Source organism: Vulpes lagopus, chromosome 10 (assembly GCF_018345385.1).
Source record: "Vulpes lagopus strain Blue_001 chromosome 10, ASM1834538v1, whole genome shotgun sequence".
Taxonomy (NCBI): Eukaryota; Metazoa; Chordata; class Mammalia; order Carnivora; family Canidae; genus Vulpes; species Vulpes lagopus.
Window position 1 is genome coordinate 56,569,190 of NC_054833.1, and position 22,721 is coordinate 56,591,910.

The 22,721-nt window shown below is 44.6% G+C and overlaps 1 protein-coding gene across 3 annotated transcripts in view; it reads right to left on the minus strand.

The window, feature by feature from the left end:
• The window catches only part of ZZEF1 (zinc finger ZZ-type and EF-hand domain containing 1), a 101,392-nt gene that overhangs the window by 61,186 nt on the left and 17,485 nt on the right, over positions 1–22,721 (minus strand). For 2 of the 3 annotated variants that reach the window (XM_041770433.1, XM_041770432.1), the window contains exons 3-12: positions 19,607–19,801; positions 17,975–18,146; positions 16,644–16,843; positions 15,098–15,308; positions 11,298–11,414; positions 10,223–10,401; positions 8,699–8,797; positions 4,205–4,296; positions 3,689–3,837; positions 179–290 (exon numbers count right to left, since the gene is read on the minus strand). In XM_041770433.1, coding sequence (XP_041626367.1) covers positions 179–290; positions 3,689–3,837; positions 4,205–4,296; positions 8,699–8,797; positions 10,223–10,401; positions 11,298–11,414; positions 15,098–15,308; positions 16,644–16,843; positions 17,975–18,146; positions 19,607–19,801 — 1,526 coding nt within the window. Of the gene's footprint in view, positions 1–178; positions 291–3,688; positions 3,838–4,204; positions 4,297–8,698; positions 8,798–10,222; positions 10,402–11,297; positions 11,415–15,097; positions 15,309–16,643; positions 16,844–17,974; positions 18,147–19,606; positions 19,802–22,721 lie in introns of those variants that run through there. The other variant, XM_041770434.1, reaches the window with a different exon arrangement.

Below are 22,721 nucleotides of genomic sequence, written 5' to 3' on the forward strand. Positions count from 1 at the left end.
CCCTGTATGTGGCGTCTCATCCATCTGTGTCCCCGTGAGGGGCACAGTCATGGCCGATTTGGCTCTAGGGCTCTGGGGCTGGCACGGGGCTGGCACATGCTAACCACTCCATAAACACGGACAGAATAAAAGCAGGGAGTGGGCAAATGTGTGAAGGCCAAAACTCACTAATGCTTACTTTGGCAACTCTGCACTGCTGCAACTTGACATCTGCTTCATCCCATTCTTCTTCTAGCTCAAACCAGCCAATAGGGTCATCCTCGCCAAGGTCATCAGCTGAGCAACCAACCCTGTAAACACAATGGTAATCACAAAACATTTTCCTATTTCTACGCTTCTCAAGGGTCTAACAAATAAAGCAGCATCTGAGTGGCACTGAATTGTATGTGTGGCCTGCAGTTAACAACCAGGGACGGGTTGTGGCACCTGGTGCCTCTAAGTGTGTGAAGTAGTTGGTGGTGATCCCCTCCCCATCCCTCAGCCTCCTTATCCATGACATGGGAACCAGCACCAGTGCCAAATATAATCTAGGAACTAAAGAGGAAGTCTGTTTCTCTAGATAGCTGGCATATTTGAAGAATGAGACATGAAACCAAGGCATCGGAGATGAGCAACTCAGGAGGAAGGAACAATGCAACAACCACTGCGTGCTTCCAGAAGTATCCAAAGGAGAGGCAGGTTCCATCGTTTTCTTTCCCTAGGTCTGGCTACTATATGGACGATGAGCCTGAGGTTCGGTGCACTTGCAACAACTGGAGGGTAAAAGCCAGGGAGCGTTCAGATCCTATAGCTCCAAAAAAGGAAACTGTCAGCCTCCAATTTTTTTCCTGTTCCTTAAAAGGTCCTTCCAGGGAAGCTAAAGGGAGCACAACTCCAGCCACTTCTGTTTACAAACCAGACATTTGAATCGTACTCCCTTTTCAGGAATTAAATAACCAAAGGAGAAAAAGGCAGTCTTTTCAAGTCACATCTCTAAAACTTTCCAGTATTTAGCCTGTAATATAGCTAGCAAGCTAGCTACACATGTGTGTTCTGTGAGGACGAGCTAACACGGGAATGCATGGCAAGAAGAGGTAAAGATTAAGGTCCTGAGTAGGTTCTGTAGCAGGGAGAAAAAAATGTTCTCCTCTTACCATAAAAATCTCATGACATAATTAATCCTAAAAACCAATAGCACAGGTAGTATTCTGTCCTAACCCCAAACCATTTCATCAATATCACATTGGAAGATTTTTAAATTTGCTCTGTGGCAGCCATTAAGAAACTCTTTCAGAGAGAGAGACAGCTGGCTAGAGTCAGAGAGCACAGAGAAGCATCCTTGTCCACTACACCACACAGCAGGCAGAGGGCAGAAAAGAGAACTTCACCCTCCTAAGTATGCACAGCACCAGTGGGCACAGGGGCAAGCTGACTTACCCACATCTGGCCAGAAGGACAGAAAAGAAAAGAAAAAGGAAGAAGATAGGTACATGTACATTAACATTTTGATCTGCAAACTGGAGAGAGATTGATACCATGCAGGCCAACCAGACCAAGATTTCAGAGCAGTGCAGGCTGGAGCCAGAAGCTAAAATCAGCAAGGGAGTAGTGAATAGGCCTACATCTAGGGTAAAAGAAAGACCTACATAAGGGGTGAAAGATCTGATTTAACAGCAGGTTTAGGGAAAAAAAACTTATTTTAATATGTTCCAAGAATAGGACAGAGCTGCTTAAAAACAAGTGTAATTTCTAGTTATCATCATCAAAAAAAGGGGGGGGGGACCTTTTGAAAAATCATATACATATATGGTGGGGAGGAAGATTTTAGGAGTGAAGGGGACTTGTTCAAGTTCAGTTAGAGGCCTAGAATTAACAGTAGTGATCAACTGAACATAATCTAACCGCTGAAGGGCAGTGAGTTCTCCAGCAGGAAGGGGATTCCAGAGGCTGAGCAACCATCTGTCAGGAATGCCACCAAACCAAGTCCAGCAGACAGAGAGAGTTGTTCTAGATCCATGCTATTCAAAGTGTGGTCCACGGGTGGGGAACGCCATCACCCAAGAGCTTCTTACCAGAGTCTCCACCCAGAACTACCAATCAGGATCCATGTTGAACACAGTCCTTGGGGACGCGTACACACACCCAAGCTTGGCAACACAGTTCTGGATGACAGTTAAGGGCTTCTGGTAGTCTAGCACCCCGTCACCCAAGACAAGTCTGGGGCTCAGCTCTGTTAACTCACTGCTAGGAATGAGGGGGGCAAGGCTGCCCGAGGCTCACCAATGACCTCTGGGCTGAACCGGGCAGGTCCACTTGCAGACTTTATCCACCTGAGCCTGGGTAGCATGTGATGCTGCTGCCCACTCTCTTCCTTTAGCATCACTGCTCTTGGCTTTGCGATGACACACGGGGGCTTCCCTGCTGCCTGTCAGCATGCTGAGTTATAGGGTCTCTCTTCTCTCCCAGGCCACATACTCTTCCAGAATCATCTAACTCACTTAAATCATCCTTTAAATGTCTCTCCTGTTGGTACCTTTCATACCTCTTCCCAGCTCCAACGCACATGTCCAATGAGCTGCCAAGTACCTCAAAGTCTGCTGAGACCTCAAGTTCAACAGAACCAACACAGAGCTCATCGGCTTCCCCAAAGACTGTTTTCCCAAGTCATTTTCTATAGAGAAGGACACTCCCAGTGGCCTCATCTGCCTAGTCCTAAGTCCCTGGCTCTCCCGGTGCCTGTGGCATCCTTACTCCTCTGCTCTACACTCAGTCACCTTCTGGTGGTCTCTAACTGGGCCACCACCTCCCCATCACTGACAGTGCTGCTCTGGTGAGGTGACGCCTGCCTCTGGCTGCCCCCTCCTACTCCATCCAGCTTCCATGCTGGTTCTCCCCTGGCCACACACTACATGCAGTGTGACCCAGAACAGTACCGGTAAGGCACACATCTGGTCTCCTTATTCTTCCCCCCATGCTAGCCCCCTATCCTTGCTTAGAGGATCAAGCCCAAGCCTTGACCCAGGCTGCCTTCCGGCCCTCTAGCTCCTGTCCCACCACTCTCCACCTCACAGGACACTTCTGATACTTGCAAGTCCCTGAGCTCACCATACTTCACCTGAGTTCTCAAGTCTGCTCTGCTCTTTGCTCAGGATCTCTCCTTCCACTTCTTCCTGTGGTGGTTCCACGGTACGTCATCCTTTGTAGCTCTTTCTACAAACAACACTCCCTCCAGGGTCTTTCCTCCCAGAGCCCCCACCCCTCCTGCCCAGTGCTGACACTGTGAGCTGACAGTGAGCAACACAGAGCAGGGACAGTGCCAACGTGTTCACTGCATCTCTTTAGCACCCAGCATCAGGCTCAGGGCAGAGTCAGTGATTAAAAGTATCTCCAATAAAAGCATGATTAGGAGGGGGGAGGTTGGAGTATCAGTAAGCTTCCCAGTGACTAGGTAACACTCATGACAGTGCAGGCACACATCAGAACCCAGCCATTCTGGAGATGCATATGCCTGGTTACAGAAGGGACCAAGTTAAGAATCTACAAGCAAATTACAACATGTTTTCACAGATACTGCTAGAAAGCAATGAATGTTCATGACCACTGGGGATATCCAGGAGCAGCTCTTCCACAAAGACACGAAAGCATATTTTGCCAGTAAGAAAACACATATGGCCTTATTAACTACAAAGATTTTTATTCTGTTCCTTACCTGCTCTTTACAAATTGCCTGAATTCCTGAAGCTTCCACTTGTCATATTTTTCAAACCTTTTGAAGTGTTCTTCGGCATGAAATTTTTCAGAAGATGAGTTATAGGCAAACACCAACCCACACTGGGCACCGATGCCACCACGTCGAACCTAGAAACAGAGATCTAGCTCAAATACATGGAAGGTACAAAAATCCTGTGGCTGTTTTGTTTCCAAATAACATGGTTAAATTCAAATGGCTTAAAGGGAAACTCAAAATGATATTTTGAATACATTAAGTCCTGGAAAAAATTGAAAAGCTGCTTCCTAAGAAGAGAGCCCTTATCTTTCTCAATCCTCATACTCACACATTCCCAGACAAAAATCTACTCATCTCTGTGCCCGGTGCTCCGCTACAGTCCTGGCACGGGATAATCACTCAGTGAGAGGTGAAAATCCAGTGACAGGGACTTGGAAACGTGACTCTATGTTTAAAAATAGCAGTAACATTGCTTAAAAAGGGTAGTGTGAGAATTACCATAATCCTGATCTGTGTAACTTGGAAGGCAGATTCAGTTCCTGCAGAAAAAATGGTACTTGCTCTGGTCTTTCCCGTCTCTGTAAGAAACCCTGCAAAAGGAAGACACTGAAGTAAGGACGACTGACTCCCTTGTCATGACCCTAAGAACTAACGGAGAGTCCACACCGGGGGAAGGGGGTGGGGGATATAACTAGTCTACCTGGTATTTTCATAAAACTCAGGAAGAGAGCTCCCCTCTATATAGGTGCGAGCTCACTGCCAACCCCACCTAACAGCCTGTGGCCAGGCACGGCCTCCTCAGCACACAAGCTTCCCAACCACACTGGCAGCCCTGCTCTGAGGTAGCAATAACGAGATATCAACTTTATACAGATTGTGTGACTTGAATTCAAACACGCAAAAGATAGGACCATCAGTCGTCTTTCTATGCCATTCCTAAACCTGCCTGATGCTTGACCAGGTTAAAGGCACGTGTGTCTAGAGGACAACGCAGGGATGACGGAACTTCAGGAACACTCTGGCAAGGAAAGACTGTGCAAGACTTAGACACAGGCAGAAACGCTGGCCAGGGGTTCTGTTGAGCACACTCTTTGCACTCCCTCCACCGTTCATGGTTTGTGAGCTACTCAACTCCATAAACCATAGAATAAAGACAGTTGTGCGGACGGTTCTGTCTGCAGAAATAAAGACGGTGTTCTGTGGAAAGGTACCTGCTGCTGCTTCATGAAGACTGATCAATGCTGCACCTACCTGCAGGTCCCTGTGGCATTCTTACTGTCTGTATGTGTTTTACGAATTCTCCTTTGAACTGTGCATAACACCTCCCTGGTCTCTCACTCATTAATGAGATAAACAGTGTAACCGTCCACTTTAGATTTATATGAGTCATGGTTTACCTCTTTTGTTGCTATTATCCTTTAATAATCCACAAAAAGGTCTGTTACCAGACCCAAGGCTGTCTTTCTCTTTCAAACATCTGTAAATGATAAAATGCACACACATGCCCACATCAGCACCAACCACTCAGTCAGGAACCATGAACTCGCTGTCAACCACTCCACCTGCTCAAGACCCAAAGATTAAACCCACCTCATGCTGCTTCCTTCATTACACTAAATTCAATAGACAAAAATGTTTGAAGTTGAATCCCCATGAGACAATATGCAAAAGTGTCACCAAAAATAAGAAAGTTAAACCCAAAGGAGCACAGTCTCATTCAGAGAGAGAAGAAGCTAGGGCAGGACCTAGTTCTGTGGAACAGTAACTACGTGGTAAGTGAGGAAGCCACACAGTAAGAAACCCACACAACTCACTTCCAGTAACCTTAATCTGTGAGCTGCTCTGCTGTGTGCTCAAGGCCTCCATTAACTGACCACCCGCACTGGCCATTTGTCTCAAAGGAGCTGAAGCGGTAACTACATTTAAAGAATCAGACACTTTTTAAATGATATTGCCACCAAACACACATCGAAAGGTTTCTTCCAAAGCCTAAAACAAATACATCAATAAAGCCTAAAAGGTGAATAAATAAAACTTTGTTCTTCCTTTCCTTGGTAAAAAAAAAAACCAGCTCATGTGATGTCCTACAGCTCCGTTTTTTTAAAAGACTTTATTATTTATTCATGGGAGACACAGAGAGGCAGAGAACACAGGCAGAGGGAGAAGCAGGTTCCCTGTGGGGAGCCTAATGTGGGACTCGATCCCAGGACCCCGAGATCACGCCCTGAGCTGAAGGCAGATGCTCAATCCCTGAGACAGCTCCCTCTGTTTTGATACCATTCCCCTACTCACCCAATTTCTTTTCTTAAAATGACAGTAAATAAATAACAAATCACAGATTTAAAATATTTCACAAATCTACCCCTTCGTTCTGTCGGTAGCCCCTGGTAGTCCTTTAGAATACGGGACAGGAAAGTAGGCCATTCGGAGGGTCAGTGTGGGGGTTCTGGCACTCTGGGCGGCAAAAGGCACTTGTCCAGAGCGGCACTTTGCGTATTTGGGAAGCATAAAGTGTACCAGGGAAAAGAGCCTCTTTCCCCGTAAAGGAAGAAAGAAATCACTCAAGACTCAGCTGTTCTGGCGCAAGGACCTTCCCCTACCTGACCTATCTCCCCAGACTCACTTTCTATAGTGAGCAACAGAAACTCAAACCTAGAGTTACAAGACACAGACCATGATGGCCATGGAGTGAGCGACCAGGGGAAACCAAGGCTCACACACATCCCACCTGTGTACTTGTCAGAAACATAACCAAAATTACCAGCCCACCAACTACAACTATTTTACAAGATCCATCCACAGGAGGGAAGTGGAAGGGAGGGAGGGGTGGTGGGCAGAAGAGTCACAGGGAGAGTAACACAGTACTCAACTCTCATTCTACAAAAAAACGTGCAGTCCTTTTGGACTTTGACTAGTGTTATAAATCCATATACCGTTTTTTAAGATGCTGAAAATACTGTGTGGTATTATAATGATGGCTACATGTCACTATACATTTGTTTAACCTCCCAGAACATACAACATCAAGAGTGGACCCTAAAGGGGGTGCCTGGTGGGCACAATCATTTGGGCATCGACCTTGGATTTGGCTCAAGTCGTGATCTCAGGGTCGTGAGATCAAGCCCTGAGTCAGGCTCTCTGCTCAGTGCAGAGTTGGCTTCTCCCTCTCTGCCCCTCCACCTGACATCCTCTCTCTCAAATACATAAATAAATAAATAAATCTTAAAAAAAAGAATAAAAAGAAAAAGAAAGAAAAGTGGATCCTAAGGTTACCTATGGACTTTGAGTGATTATAACATGTTGACATAAGCCCATCCTCAGTAAGAAAATGCCTCCCTCTGGAGTGACGCTCATCATGGGGGAGGCGGTGCATGGGGGAAGGGGTTATACAGGAATGTTGTGTGCCTTCCTCCAATTTTGCTATAAACTAAAACTGCTCTAAAGAAAAGTCTTAAATAAAATAATAGATGGGACATGATTTGAAATGGTAATAAAAGGGACGCCTGGGTGGCTCAGTGGTTGAGCACCTGCCCCTGGCTCAGGGCGTGATCCATGGTCTCAGGGTCGAGTCCCACATCGGGCTCCCTGCCTGGAGCCTGCTTCTCCCTCTGCTACATCTCTGCCTTTCTCTCTCTGTGTCTTTCATGAATAAGTAAATAAAATCTTTTAAAAAAAAAAAAGAAAAAAAGGAAATAGTAATAAAAGTAAAATAAAAAGATAAAACAGAGACTTTTCAGTGGATGATGATGAGAGTACAAGACAAATCCACCTACAGGTTATGAGAAGGTTCTGTCTTCTATGCTCTGGAGACAAAACTCCTGACTCTCCAGAGAGTGAAGAAAAATGCAGAGCCTTTGGCAGAGTGGTCTTGCCTGTCCTGGGTCGGGGAGGGAGGACAAGAGCTCACTGTGTGGTGGGGAAGTGAGCAGCCTGTGTGGCCCTTAGCAAGTGAAGGAAATGTCCCTGCAGAGGCTGCGCAGCACAGAGAGGACCGCAGCAAGGGTCTGTGGCCTGTAAAGTCCACCAGGGAGAGGAGGTGCCTTAGCAGAAGCACACAGGGGACAGGACAGAGGAGAGGTGACCGCCAAGAACGCAGGTGGCCATGAGGAAGGCTCAGGAGAAAGCAAATTCAAAGCAGGAGGGCAATTCGTGCCAGTGTTTGATGGCTGCCAGCACATTCCCCTTCCTGGGCTGAATTAGCCATGTTCCCAACAGTCCACTGACCCTACGGGGGCACATGCAGGAAGTGAGCCAGTTGGCCAACAAGACGGATGAGGAGAGCCTCACCGACACCCTGGGACAAGGCAAAGGGCCCACACCACGTGAGAGAGAGCCTCCGCAGCTCTGTGTTGGTACCAAGTGAGGACTGATGCTTTCTTCCAGACATTCCAGATCCAGGTGAGCCATACTGAGATAGACCGTTCCCCTTAACTATCTTTTCAGCAATATGCTTCGGACCTGCTGAGGTTTTTAATGCTTTAGGACAACACAATAGAAAAATCATCTGAATTTAAAAATGGTGACTTTGGGATGCCTGGGGGGCTCAGCAGTTGAGCGTCTGCCTTCAGCTCAGGGCATGACCCTGAGGTCCTGGGATCAAGTCCCTCACTGGGCTCCCCACAGGGAGCCTGCTTCTCCCTCTGCCTGTGTCTCTGCCCCTCTCTCTGTGCCTCTCATGAATAAAAAAAATAAAATCTTTAAAAACAATTTTTTAAAATGGTGACTTTTTAGATTCCAAAAGGAAGAGTCCTCACTTTTCAAAAACAGAGGGCTCAAGTATATGCAAGCCATTACAAGTGACTGACACCAAGCGGGATACCCCGCTGCCCTACAGAAGGGACAGATGGTTCTAGAACCACTGCCTCATGAAGGCCGACCTGGTGCGCAGCCTACATGTCTTGAGCAGCCCAAGGCCCAGCCCACGGTCCCCACAGCCAGAGGACACACTGCGGCCTCTCTTGCTCACCAAACATGGACAGACCCACCACTCACCATCTCTCGTCCACGGCTCGACAAGGAGGTTTTCGGGCCCTGATTTCTCTTCTTTCCCTTTAACATCACAGGCCTGAAGGGTCAGCTGAAGAGGTTTACCTGATTGAAGAAAATAGAGGTTGAAATGAGAGGTTGAAGGTGGTGTTAGTTTGTAAAAAAAATAAAAGCTAGCAAGCATGCCAGTGGAAGTGGAGCACAGGTGGCCCCCACACTGCTGACTGCAAATACACTCATGTAACAGCTAAAACAGAGAAGCTATACTGGACAAAAGCTGGCACCGTTCTTCCATGCCATCCTCAAACAGACCACGCAGAGCTCTACATCCCTATGTAATTCCAAGAAGAGGTCTCTAGAATAACTACTATTCTGAAACAAAGCACATCATAAGATACAGATTTATACCACAGATTCACAGTTTGGGAGAGGAATTCCTAAAATGGTGTTTTGGAGACAATAATTAATTTTATTATAATTGCATTTAAATATATAAATAATATCTTAGGGTCTTGGGTGTTGTTCCTTTAATATACCTGCAGGCAAATTTTGAAAGTTTTAAGAATTTTTAAAAGTACCATTTGCTACAATGACCTGAAAGCTTTTCTTCCTTTCCCTTTTGTGTTAAGACTATGATGAATACCCATTAACCTAGAACCCAATCCAGAACTAGGACACTGCCAATAACAAACATTCCTGCATGCATCACTCCTCTGTCCAGTGCTCCCAGCCCAAATAACTGCTCATGTGAATCGATAACTTTCCTGGAGAGTATTTTCCAAACACTACATACCCTTGCCATCCAGCTGTGCTTGCTACAGGCCCCTTAACCCCACAACAAAATGACCTCTTCAAATTTAGGGGGAAAATTGGATTTACCAGACATCAACAGTATGACCGTAATTATTAAACATAAAATAAATTATTAAGTTGTATTAAGACAAAGGTACAAATATCATGGCAGAGACAGCACTGTCTGCCGCTCTGAACAGGATAGGATCCAATACTGGACTTTGTGGACAGAATCTTTAGCACTAGAGGCTGAGACAGTGAATAAGCTGTTCCTCTCACATCCACTGAGAAGGGTTAGGAAGGCCCATCCTGGTCAGCAGGAAAGCACTAAGGTGGACTCTTTGCTGAGCCCTGGTGGGCAAAGCGGTGGCAGGCAGGCAGCTCTCAGAGGGATGGCAGAGGGGTGCAAGTCTAAGACCAGGATCCCTCCCTCCCTGAGATGGAAGGTACTCCAGCTTCCCAAACCTCTTGGTCTACACAGAGACACACCTGCACCTCCTCCAGGATGGCTGTGATCAAACGGCCACTAAGCCTAAGTGATCAGGCCAGTAAATCCCAAGAGTACAACCCCGGGGACACTCAGGGCCTCTTCTGATGCTGCCATCAATGAGCCCATACCCTCTTCTTTTTGCCCTCCCCTGTAGGAGAGGCTATGTCATCCCAGAATCATGGAGGATATAAGAGGATGCCAGGTTAGTGATGGGTTTGCAGCTGGTCCAGCACGCCTTGCTCGTTTACCGTATTTAAGGAGCAGGGTCTGCCTGACTGATGCCATGGAGGAGATGAGGGACGAGGCATCGTAGCGTGTGTCCAGGTGGTCAGCAATGGTACACAGACAGCTCAGCACTTTGGCAACACTTCCTCTTGCTAGTGCAAAGGCCAGAAGAGTCAGCTCCACCTCTGGAGTCGAACAGCAGCTATAAACAAAGAGCAAAACACTTTTCACTTCTTAAAATCATGAGAAAATCCAGGGAGCCCAAATCCCACATCACTGACCAGCATTAGTAAAATCACATAACACATGCTTTCTCTGTGTTCATCAGACATACTTTCTCAAAATCCACAAGATAACCTAAAGAAAAACTAAATCAACCCATAGGACAAGGAAATTCAATCCTTACCTCTGTGCCCTTATTCTGTTAACTATTAAATAATACTAACAATATCAATTTTAACAAGTCAGACTGTATCAACCAAACAACAAATAAACCACAATAAAAAAGCTGCTACATAAAAAGCCTCTGCTACAAAGAACGAATACTAGCCAGACGTCAAGAGCTCATTCCCCCAAGTACCAACAACTTACCTCAGGTGTGCTCCAACACATGCCTTTTTAAACCCGTTACACTGCAACTTTTCAAACTGTCGGCACTCTGACACAGTGCCCTCAGGGCCAGGTGGAAACAGGACAGAGGACAGCAAGCACTGCCTGTCAAGCCACTAAGGAGCCTTGCCTGGGCCCACAGATGAGCGGTGTGAGCACCTACACAGAGGCAGCAGGCGCCAGGTGAGGCCATGGGCTGGGGCTCCAAGCAGGTGGAGAGCCTCTGCTCTGGGGACTCTGAGACACCTGTTCTGGCTGCATCAGAGGCCCCCCCCACCTCCATCCCCACCCCCCGGGGTCAGGTGGTGTCGCTAGATAATGGAGCTTAGAGGGCTAAACTATGATTTCACTTTCTCTTCAGTCACTAAAAATGAGCCATTTTTAGCGTTGATATTTAAAACACTAAAAAATTAAAAAAAAAAAAAAGACTTTAACAAGCATACAGACCATCTACCCTTATAAGCCTCATCCCATCAACCTGGACTTTACCTAGTTATCCTTATGAGGAAGCTGTCCACCTCTTCTAGAACGTTGGGAGACAGGAAAGTTGAGACATCTGTAGATCCTGGTGAGAGGGAAAGTGGAGGCATGTGCTGTAGTGCCTTCCTGCAATTGTGAGATGGAAAATCAGAACAAATCCAGGCAAAAAGGTAATTTCATAATATTTGATGAAAACCAAATTGTTAGGCACCTGTTGGGATTAATCCCTCACAAACAAAGTGTTCCCACAGAGAACTTGGCACACAACATCAAGCCAGCTTTTCCCCTAGGAGTCATGGTGCCAAGTAACTTCATGGAGCTTCCTTCTTTTTTATTTATTCTTTAAGAGTTCCATTTCCCTCCACGAAGACTCATCCCACTCTTTGGGAACAAGTCCTCATTTCATGTAGGGTGGGCAAAGACACACAAACTCTACAGAAAACCCCAAAGTTCTTCAGATATGTGACCCCGCAGAGACTGAGCAGGTTATGGCCCAGTAAGAAGATTATTTATACATACGATTGTAAGATCGATAGCATCTAAAGACATGCCAGGAATTTTCTTTCCTCCTAAACATATGAGCACCTGTCACAGTTTCTATTCTTGCCTGTGTTTCTTGGCCTTTCTGCCTTTTTTTTTTTTTTTAAGATTTTATTTATTTATTCACGACACAGAGAGAGAGAAAGAGACAGAGACACAGACAGAGGGAGAAGCAGGCTCCATGCAGGGAGCCTGATGTGGAACTCGATCCTGGGTCTCTAGGATCAGACCCCAGGCTGAAGGCGGCACTAAACCGCTGGGCCACCGGGGCTGCCCACCTTTCTCCTTTAATGTCTGCTTCAATGTTTCTCTTCTTTCGTCTCCTCTTACGTTAATCTTTCTGAAGTTTTACCTCCTCCAGACTAGCAGCCATCAAACAGATTTATGCAACCAAAAATCACAGGGTCCTCCTTTATGCCAGCAAGTGTGCTGGGTGAGTGAGTCCACTGTGAACAACTTAAAGGGATACAAAAAAATAACTCAAAGTTCTACAACTGACAGTCAATTATATGGTAACAATAATGAGAATCCCTCGAACAATTTATTTCTATTTCAAGACAGAGACACTAAGATAAAGCCAATACTGTGTCAGCCTCCCTCTGCTCTCATTCTTCCCTTGCCCTACAAGGAGCCATGCAGGACAGCAGCCACACCAAATGCAACTGCTCTGTGAGTTCAGCACTGCACATGAGCATGCAGTGATTGACCAGATCTATTTTTACTGAGACAAGTAAACAATTTTGTTTCATAATGTTTTTTATTTTTCCTCACTGAAAATTTTTCAAAAAATTCTACAGTAGCTTTAGATCACCGATACTTAAACATGAGGAGTAAAAACATAATTGCAGATTAACAATTACAACTGTTTAGATATACAAACTTTATATATATCCATTCTTCAACAACCTAACATATCTTCTCAAAAATAAGGTAGAGAGCTCTCCTTCTTCCCCTTCCTGAAAGCTCAGTCCATAAGGCAGGCACTTGTGTGTTTGGGTGGGAGGGCATGGCAGCATGGTGGCCCCTGATGGGGCGCTGAGCACCGTGAGAGAGGATCTGCACACGGGATGGCCCACCAGGGCCACTGCAAACCCACGAGAGCGGCCTGGTGCCAGGCCAGGGGATCCAGGGGATCCAGCAGAGCACGTGCACAAGGACAGCCCTGCAGAAGCCCTGCCAATGGTGCTGGAGCAGGAGTCGGGTGAGGAGAGTGTCCAGGTGAGGGCATGGGAGATGGAACACTGCTTACGTTGATTAGGACTAATTAAATAAGTAAATGTAGTAAGGGGAGTGGGCAGCAGTTTTCTCATCATCAGAGAAGGGAGGTGCAATTACAGAGAGAAAACTAGAATGAACACTGGTGCTGGATCAGGACCGATATCGCTGCAAACTCCAGCACCAAAGACACAGAAATGAATATGGCTGTAAATGTATGTAACGTACACAATGTGCATATTACACACATGTGCATATTACGTATGTACAACACGTACTTCCTCATGGGGTCACTGAGAGGGCCTGAGATATGCAATACCCCACCTACAATGAGCTCCATGTGTTTCATTCCTAAATATCATTCTCCACTAAAAGGGATAATGACTCCTCAGAAACAATGGCTGATTCAGGGACTAACACAGGGAGCATTCAAGACAGGCCTGCGATACTCTGTTGTTCTAGAAAGTAAGGAAGCGTTCCAAACTGCTGAGGACATGTCAAAAGGACACATGAACCAGGCTAATGGGGTTCCCACTGGCCAAATCTGGGCCACTCTAGACATCAATACTGTGATGTTAACCACAGGAAACCATGAGTCCACACCCACATAAAGTTTGAGGAAGAATGGGACATTTACAGTCTCAAAGCACATCCTCACAAAATACTTACTATACAAAGACAAAAAAAATCCCTTTACAATGGAAAAATCTGGCAGACTCCACTTCCTTCAAGGTGTCAAAGTTAATATGAGCAGAACTAGCAGAGGACACTCCTAACGTTGTGGGTCACCTGACGGGACATGCAATGAGAACACATCCTCTTTCTGTGATACTCCTGCTAATGACATAAAACCTAAATTTAATCATTATGAAACATCAGATAAACCAAAACTGAACAACACTCCTAGAAATAATTTTCATTAACCTCAAAGTCTTAACATAGAGGAAAGACTGAGGAACTGGTCCACACGGAAGGAGACTAAAGAGACATGACAACGAAACACAAAGTGTGGCCTGGGTCCTTTTGCTACACAGGCCATTCCTGGGAAAATGTGAGAGACCCAAAGGGGACCTGAGGCCTAGATGACAGCACTGTATATCCCATGAACTTCCTGAGCTAGACAGGGGCAGAGAACATTCCCTGCTGGCAGGAAACACACACTTGTATACTCAGGGACGACTGGGCACCAGGTTTGCAGACCATTCTCAAGTGGCTCAGAAGGAAATAAAAGCTGTTTGTACTGTACTGGCAATATTTCTCCAAGTTTCTAATCGATGTTTTTAAAACAATTTTAAACAGGAAGCATGACAGAGCAGTATAGACAAATATGGGTCTCCATACGTGGCCCTGCCCACAGGAAAAGGTTCACTTAACAGCAACCACAAACATTCTCACAGGACATCCAGGGAACCCTATCAGTAATCTCTCTCTCAGGGACCGAACTTAAATATAACACGAGTACTTCCTCGCTTTTAAGGTTACATGTCACTACTTTTTGTCTTGGCTGTTACCACTGTGGCTTTTTGCCCTAAAAAGTTTTGGGGGGTTTCTTTAGATTTTTAATGTTTAATTTTTTAAAATTTAAATTTAATAAAGTTTTAATTTTTTACTTCATTTTAACTTAATTTTACCTTATTAATTTTTATTTTCAAAGGTGCTCTCTACATTTAAAAATAAATTGTTTAGTATCTTTGAGAAGATCTCCCTCATTAGTGAAAAGATTCTCACTCAACCTTGAGTTTCAAGGCGTGATTCCCAGGGGTGCAACCCTGCCCGGTGACACGCCTTGGGGAGCGTCACAGGACCCTCATCGGTGACACAGGAGTAAGTTTTACATGTTTCACAATGTGAGTAGGTAAATAACGCACAGCATCTGAAAGTGCTGTATCTGATACAAAGTGCTCCATGAATGTGAGCAACCTGCCCCATGGGTGAGGAACAGAACGGCGCCTGTGACCCCCATCCCAAAACGGGAGCTGAAAGCAGACAAGACACACCCAGGTGCCCAGGGCTAAGCCACAGAGTCTCAGGGTCAGGCGGAGAGGGGGACTTACTGCGTGTTGTGCAGCACTGTCTGGACGAAGGCAGGATTGGTCTCCATGGACGCCGTCACCAGAGAGGTCAGCAGAGACCAGTACCAGATTGCAGAAGCATCTGACACGGAGACCCCAGACTTCTTAACTCTCTGAAAGCCAACAGCCCTCAGACCATGAATTCTAGTGTCACATCCATCGCTAAGACAACGTTTTATGTTAATCTGGACATCTGTCAAGCGCAAACGACAAATTCAGTGTTGGATTAACTTCTTCAGTTCAGCAAATGCTAGGCTCCCAACTAAAAGCAAAATAGTAATTCACATTTTGAAAAGAAAATTCTGAAATATACTTTGAAGCAAGAAATAAATAATGTGTACAATGGAGCTAGCATATAAGTTTGTCAGATAAGCATCACCAAAATTAGGAGTCCTAAGAATAACATGTAAGTGTAAGGGTGGCTTAAACCTTTCCATCACAAAGTTTCTTAGGAATTGATGCATTTTGAAAATTAACACAAAGATCACTTTTTAAATCCCAATTAAATACACAGGAAGAAAATGTCTAGAATTTTTGATAGTGTTCTGAAATTTTGATTTAAACAATAGCTGGCTCACAGCAGTTGTGAGAATTTATTTTTAATAATCAAGTCCAAATAGATGACACAGGCATGACTCACTTTTAAGAGCTGTCACAATTTCTTATTTGGGTTGGAGAGGAGGAGGTGACAAGTTCAAAAGCACACAACTGAGAGAAGGGAGCAGCACAGTGTGAGACAGCAAGCGTCTACTCCAGGAGTTTAACTACTGCTTTGCCCAGGGATGAGACACAAAGACTCTACCTCCCTAGGCCTCAGTTCCTCTGAGCAAAGTAAGAACACTTCTTTTGGCCCAGGAAAGCATTAGGAGAAATGAGACAAAACATGAAGCATCCCGGCTCCCTGAATGCAAAAAGCCTGGAAAGAAATCACAGAATTGTGATTATTTCCAAAATGCCAGGTGTGAAGCAAGGTTATAATTGTATAAAAATGGAAACAAACTGAATGTCCCAGAATAAAGGGCTGGTTAAAATTAAGACAAATTCTTACATCACTAAATAAAGGTGTGCAAGAACACATGGTCTGACAATGTGCTAAAAAAATTAAATGATAGCACAGAAAGAACACCACCATTCTTGTAAATTCATGTACTTAACCCTATGTTTTATCCTAAAACGTGTCCATGTGTGTAAACCACACACACATAAAGGTTCTGGAAGGATCCATACTAACATATTCACAGTGACAATCCCTAGGTAATGAGATTTTGAATAATTTCTGTTAATCCATATTTTTATAATAAGGAAACAAGAATAAAATACTTTTAATTAAAAAAGGCTTCTATAACCCTCTACAACACCATAAAGGTGAAATAATGGCTACTCCCATGTGCATCACGAGAAGCAACTCAACCTCCCAAGGAAATCTGACGGCTTCTCCACTTTAGAGGTCTTCCCACTGAGCAACCTCCTCCCCACCACCTGCCATCCAGTCCCCTTAATAGAAGGACAAGCATCTGGGCTGACTCACACAGCTGACTAATGTTGGCGTTCTCCAGAAGTGTCACATAGCCAGTGACATTGCTGGGAATGTGCACATCGCGGACATCCTGAAGATCGCTGGCACTTCTGCCCACAGCGACCGTCACCTGCTGCGGCATGTAGCTCTGGTCAGTGGCAGCCACAGCAATGGACAAGTGCCTAAGCACAACATCTGGCTTCATCTTTAAGCTGGAAGACATAGGGAGCACAGACTACACATGTTTATACAGGTTGTCATGGGCCACATTCACAGGTCCCATCTCCATGATGCTAAAAACAACCAACCTGAAATGTTATGAGTTTCAAAGTCCTTCTGCTTATGTCATGTCTGTAAAATTTCTTTCCATTCAAGATTAACCTCACATTCCCTTTTAAGCTATCAGTACAGGCAAGCAAGTACAATATGAACATCCTAAAAAAAATCACTTTACCTGCCAAAAAGTAAATTCTAAAGCTCGAGAACTGAATATATTCCCTCATCTATAAATTAGATGACCAAAGGTCATATATACTTTCTATGAGAAAACAAGACAATTATTTCTATTTTCACCAACCAAAATTAGCCCATTCTCCGAAGAGACAGGTGACAATTTAGATGGCGGCTTTAAAACTTCTATAAATACCAGTTTACTGCCATCAATTCTACCCCAGGGTTCCTGGTCATCCCATTCCCTACTCATCTGCCAAACTGGCCAAGACAGCTGCATACAGATTTTTTAAATGCATGGAAAGGATCTTAAAAGGTAAAATCACATCTGAGATAAGAAAAGTATTTGCCCCTTGTGATATTAATTTTTCTGAAAAAGTAGTGAAAAAGATTTGAAATCAGTATTATAAAATACTAGTCAAACACTATTTTCTACCTTAAAATACCAAGTAAAGGAATTATCCATGTTTATGAATACATGAACCAGGTAACATGATTTCATAAAATTCCCTTTATTCTTGTTTTTTTTTTAAGATTTTATTTATTTATTCATAAGACACACACACACACACACACACACACACAGAGGCAGAGACACAGGCAGAGGGAGAAGCAGACTCCCTGCAAGGAGCCTGATGTGGGTCTCCATCCCGGACCCTGGGTCACACCCTGAGCCAAAGGCAGATGCTGAGCCACCCAGGCGTCCCTCCCTTTATTTTTTTTTCCTTTACTTTATTCTTAATGCATTTTCACAAATAGTCACAATAAGAAAAAAATCAAGCAGTTAAGTAGAAAGTATTCTAAAATTTAGAAAATAATTTAATGCACTAATGAGACAAGAGAAAGCAAGAGGGTAATTTTCTTGGACTCTCAACTGGTGTTACACCACCCACCGAATCCAGTGTGAGCGAGCACTGCCATCTGATTGCCAGTATGATGATGTTTCTCCATTTGTCATCTTGTCGATGTCTGCAGGGTTGGAGGATGTTTCTATGTAAGCGTAGCACTTTGCTACTGACTTGAGTTTATCCATCTCTGGGCTTCTGGTTAGATCTCCAGGACTTTCTACAGGGAAAACCAAATTCTATCACATGACATCTCTTTCACAAAGGGGAGAAAAAGGATCATTTAAAATATCTAACATAAATATGCTTAGTATTTTGGCCCTGGAAAAATAAGTATTCCTTAAAAATCGCCTTCCCAAGAACTCATATAAAGCAGACATTGGCCAAAGGTTGCTCCAGGACCTCTGTGGTAAAATACTTAAATCATTGATGTATTTGCAAAACCACAACAGGGAAGAAAATGGTATCTTTCAGTTTAAATTTATATTTCTTTAATTACGTGTGAGATTTTATAAACTATTTGTGTTTCTGAGAGCAGTTCAGTCCTATCCTCATCTACCTTCTGCTGGGTCACAAGTTTTCTTACCAGTTTGTATGCTATAGGACGCATATACACATGTACATACAGGGGATGTTTACTGTGAGCCAGGCACTTTTCCATTATTTTTTCTAGGTACTAATTCAGTTCAGAGATGAGGAAACCAAGGCACAGAGAGTTAAGTATAAGTGTCCAAGATCAGAGTTAGTAAAAAATCCAGGCTGTTGCAACATGTTACAAAATGTATTTTTGTTCCCTAGAATATCATTCAGCTTTTTACTCTGCTTATGATATTTTCTGCTGTACTTTCAGTTGCATCAAGTCTTAGTCTCCTGTAGTTTCCGACTCTCTAAGTCTTGCTTACCGAGGTCTCCCATCAGGAGTTGTGCACTAGGACTACTCTCTTCTGGTACTTTACAGTTTCTGTGCCGTTGAACATTTTAATCCACCTGAAATTGGTTTCAGTGAATGGAACTGAGGTAAAGAATCTGTTTTATTTTTTTTCTCCAAAGGTTGGCCAGTTACTCTAATTCCACCCGTTGACTAATTTGCCTTTCCATCCATTTGTAAAGCTGACTATATCTGGTCCTGTATTCCACGGGTCTATTTCTGGACTCTATTATGTTCTATGGACCTGTCTATCCACACTATCAACTTCTGAGTGAGTCCAGACTGAGTGTAGTGGCTTTCCTCATTGATTCTACTACCACTTACAGAGTACCTTCTACGTGGCATGTACAGTTCTGGGTGCTAAGGATAATAACATGAACAAGGCAGACAAAATGCAAAGAAATAATAATGTCACAACTTCAAATAATAAGTGCCACTGAGACCATGAAACCTACAAAGGTGATAGTGACCAGAAGATGAGAAATGGTGGGGTGGGGGTGTTAATTAGATAGGGTAATGAGGTAGGGTAATGAGGAAGACCTCCCTGAAGTCACATCTGAACAAAATGTGAAGGGGGGAGGGGGACAGGGGGAGAGATGAAAGCAAGTAAGCAGATCACATTCTTAAGCTACAAACTGGTTACTGTTCCAGTTTTCAGAAAGGAAGGCAGGGAGAAGACCTCATTTATACTGCATTTGGAAGAAACAATGACAGAACATGTGCAGGAGCCCCCAGCACACACTTACACTTACCCTTTTCTCTCTGTACCAGCTGGTCCAAAGACTCCTTCAGAACAGAAGCCCTCATGGAGCACATGTTACTGCAGTGGTCCAGCATGGGGCAGGGGATGGCCATGCCGGAGAGCCGATTGCGGTGCAGGAAACGCAGGATCAGGGATGCGTGCACACCCAGACCCTCCTTGGACTCTGAGAATATGTCTATGAAACCTGGGCAGACAAAACCCATATTTGGTGTTTTTAGGAACCCACCACAACAGTATTCCCATGCTCTCTGCCTAGTGGCCTATCAGAATTGGCTGAATTAAAAGCAACCATTAAGAATCTTCATTGAGGTGGGTGGGATGGGGAGGGTCAGGATCTAATAAAGAGACTGGGCTGAAAAAAAAAAAAAAAGAATCTTCATTGATATTCTCAGCTTTCATCATGTAAAAATCTAAACAAGTTTTAAGAAATGAACCAGTGGCAGGGGCGCCTGGGTGACTCAGTCAGTTAAGTGTCCAACTCAGCAATCTCAGCTCAGGTCCTGACTTCAGGGTCATGAGTTCAAGCCCCACACTGGGCTCCAGGCTGGGCATGGAGCCTACTTTAAAAAAAAAAGAAAAGAAAAGAAATGAAATGAACCAGTGGTAATCTCAATTTAAAAATTAATTTTGTGGCAGCTGGCTTAGTCATGGAACATGAGGCTCTTGATCTCAGGGCTGTGGGTTTGAGCCCCACATTGGCCTGGTGAGATTACTTCAAAATAAAATCTGTAAAAATTTTAATTTCATAGAATTTTAGAAGACTTACAATAAATTATTTCAATCCAAGCTTTAAAATGTATAAGCTCGGGATCCCTGGGTGGCGCAGCGGTTTAGCGCCTGCCTTTGGCCCAGGGCCCGATCCTGGAGACCCGGGATCGAATCCCACGTCGGGCTCCCGGTGCATGGAGCCTGCTTCTCCCTCTGCCTGTGTCTCTGCCTCTCTTTCTCTCTCTCTGTGTGTGACTATCATAAATAAATAAAAATTAAAAAAAATAAAAATAAAAATAAAATAAAATGTATAAGCTCTGAAATACTGACTAGAAGGTTTTTTTTGTTTTTGTTTTTAAAGATTTCATTTATTCATGAGAGACAGAGACATAGGCAGAGGGAGAAGCAGGCTCCCTGCGGGAAGCCCGATGTGGGACTCGATCAAGACGTGAGCCAAAGGCAGATGCTCACCCACTGAGCCACCCGGGTGTCCCTCAACTAGAAGTTTTTAAACAAGCTTTGCATATAGCATGTCGACTAGGATACAGTTTATCGCATTAGAGAGTTTTTACACTACACTATATAAGACGTGATTATGATAACGCAGCCACTGCCCTGCCCAGGATTCCTGGTGGCATTGCATAGCAGATAAGGCTCTGCCCTCAAGTGCTCCTCCACTATCCCACCTTCCCCTCCAGCATGGCTCTGTCGAGTCAGCCGGTTCTGTGTGTCCCTCTGGCCTCAACATCACCTGTTCATACTGACTGCCCCAGACATCCAGAGTGGCCCTCCTGGCTCCCCTTTGTCTGGCATTAACATGAGTAATCTTATGGAGACACAAAACACTGGATGTCTACCCTGGGCTAAAACCCTTTCACAGTCCATCATAACCTACCATGTATATACAGGAACCATAGTGCCTGTAACCTCATGTGAAGGGAGGAGAGGATAAACCCAGCAGCTTCTCCTGGGGCTCAGATATACTTGCAGATTTGGGGGAATTTCTTTTCTGTTGCTAGAACTTCTAATGAATCATGTCAGACATAACAAAAAGTGCCTACATTATAAGTGTATGGCTCAATGAACTTTCACAAAATGAACACCCCATGTAAGCAGCACCTCAAGCAAGACTCCAGAAGCCTCAGGAGAAATTATTTTAAGTGTAAAACAAACAGGTTATATCCAAGACTAAAATTTCACATTGATTTTTTTTTTTAAGATTTTTATTTATTTATTCACGAGAGACACACAGAGAGAAGCAGAGACACAGGCAGAGGGAGAAGCAGGCTCCACGCAGGGAGCCTGATGTGGGACTCGATCTCAGGACTCCAGGATCAGGCCCTGGGCCAAAGGCAGGCACTCAACCGCTGAGCCACCCAGGCATCCTTTCACATTGATTTTTAAGATAGAACACAAGGATGAGGAGAACTGTGTGCTGGAAGCACCCCATCACCCCATCCTGATGACACCCCCCAGACAAACCCTGGAGACACAAGTTCGATTCCCCAGGACTCAAAAATGTGTGCCACCTGCTGCCATCCGTGTATAAGTTTTCCTCCATGGCAGACCCCACGGCAGCAGTGAGGTAATGACACTGCTGATGGCACACCCATGTGCTCAGGACCCAGGTGGAAGCACAGACTCTTCTAACGGAAACATTTCTTCATAGGCTGATGCGAGCAGCAAGTCTGGCAAACACTACGCACCAGAGCGATGATGTAAGAAAGGGACAAGCTCTGATCTTGCTTAGGAAGAGGGACAAGGAAACAATCCCAGGAGACAGGCCAGCCCAGCTCACCAAGGTTCAAGCTAAGACCATGATAAAGCAATTTCTTTAAGCTGAGTGATGACAGAAAATGTTGACTATATGGTCCTAGTCACAACTCTGGTACACAACCATTCAGGATCCAAACCCCAAGTTCTTCTAACCTAACTCACCTCCCCCAGCCACCCAGAGCAGCCGTGCAGTAAGTATTCTCTCAGGTGGGTCCCCTGGTCTCCCTGCTTCCTCTCCTTCCAAACATGAGTCTGAAGTGTCCACATAAAGCTCCAGAAGCTACCCATGTGCTGGTAACACAAAAGTGGGAGTAATACATAAATGCCAAGATGTAATTTAGCTAACATAATTCAAAGCATAATTTTAACTGCCATGAGAGTAGGAAAAAAGTTCACACGTATGGACCACCTACAATGCTCTATAAAGATTACATAATTAAAGACATTTTGAGGAAGAATGGAAATCTGCATTCTTCATTAATATACAAACGTCATCCTTCCCTAGCTCAGCATGGCCTCCGCAGCAAGCCACAGAGGTCAAGGGCAAACACGTACATTTATGCATCTAGCAAATCTACCTGCCTCCACTGCTGCTCTTGCCAGGCTCTGCGCTAAGCATT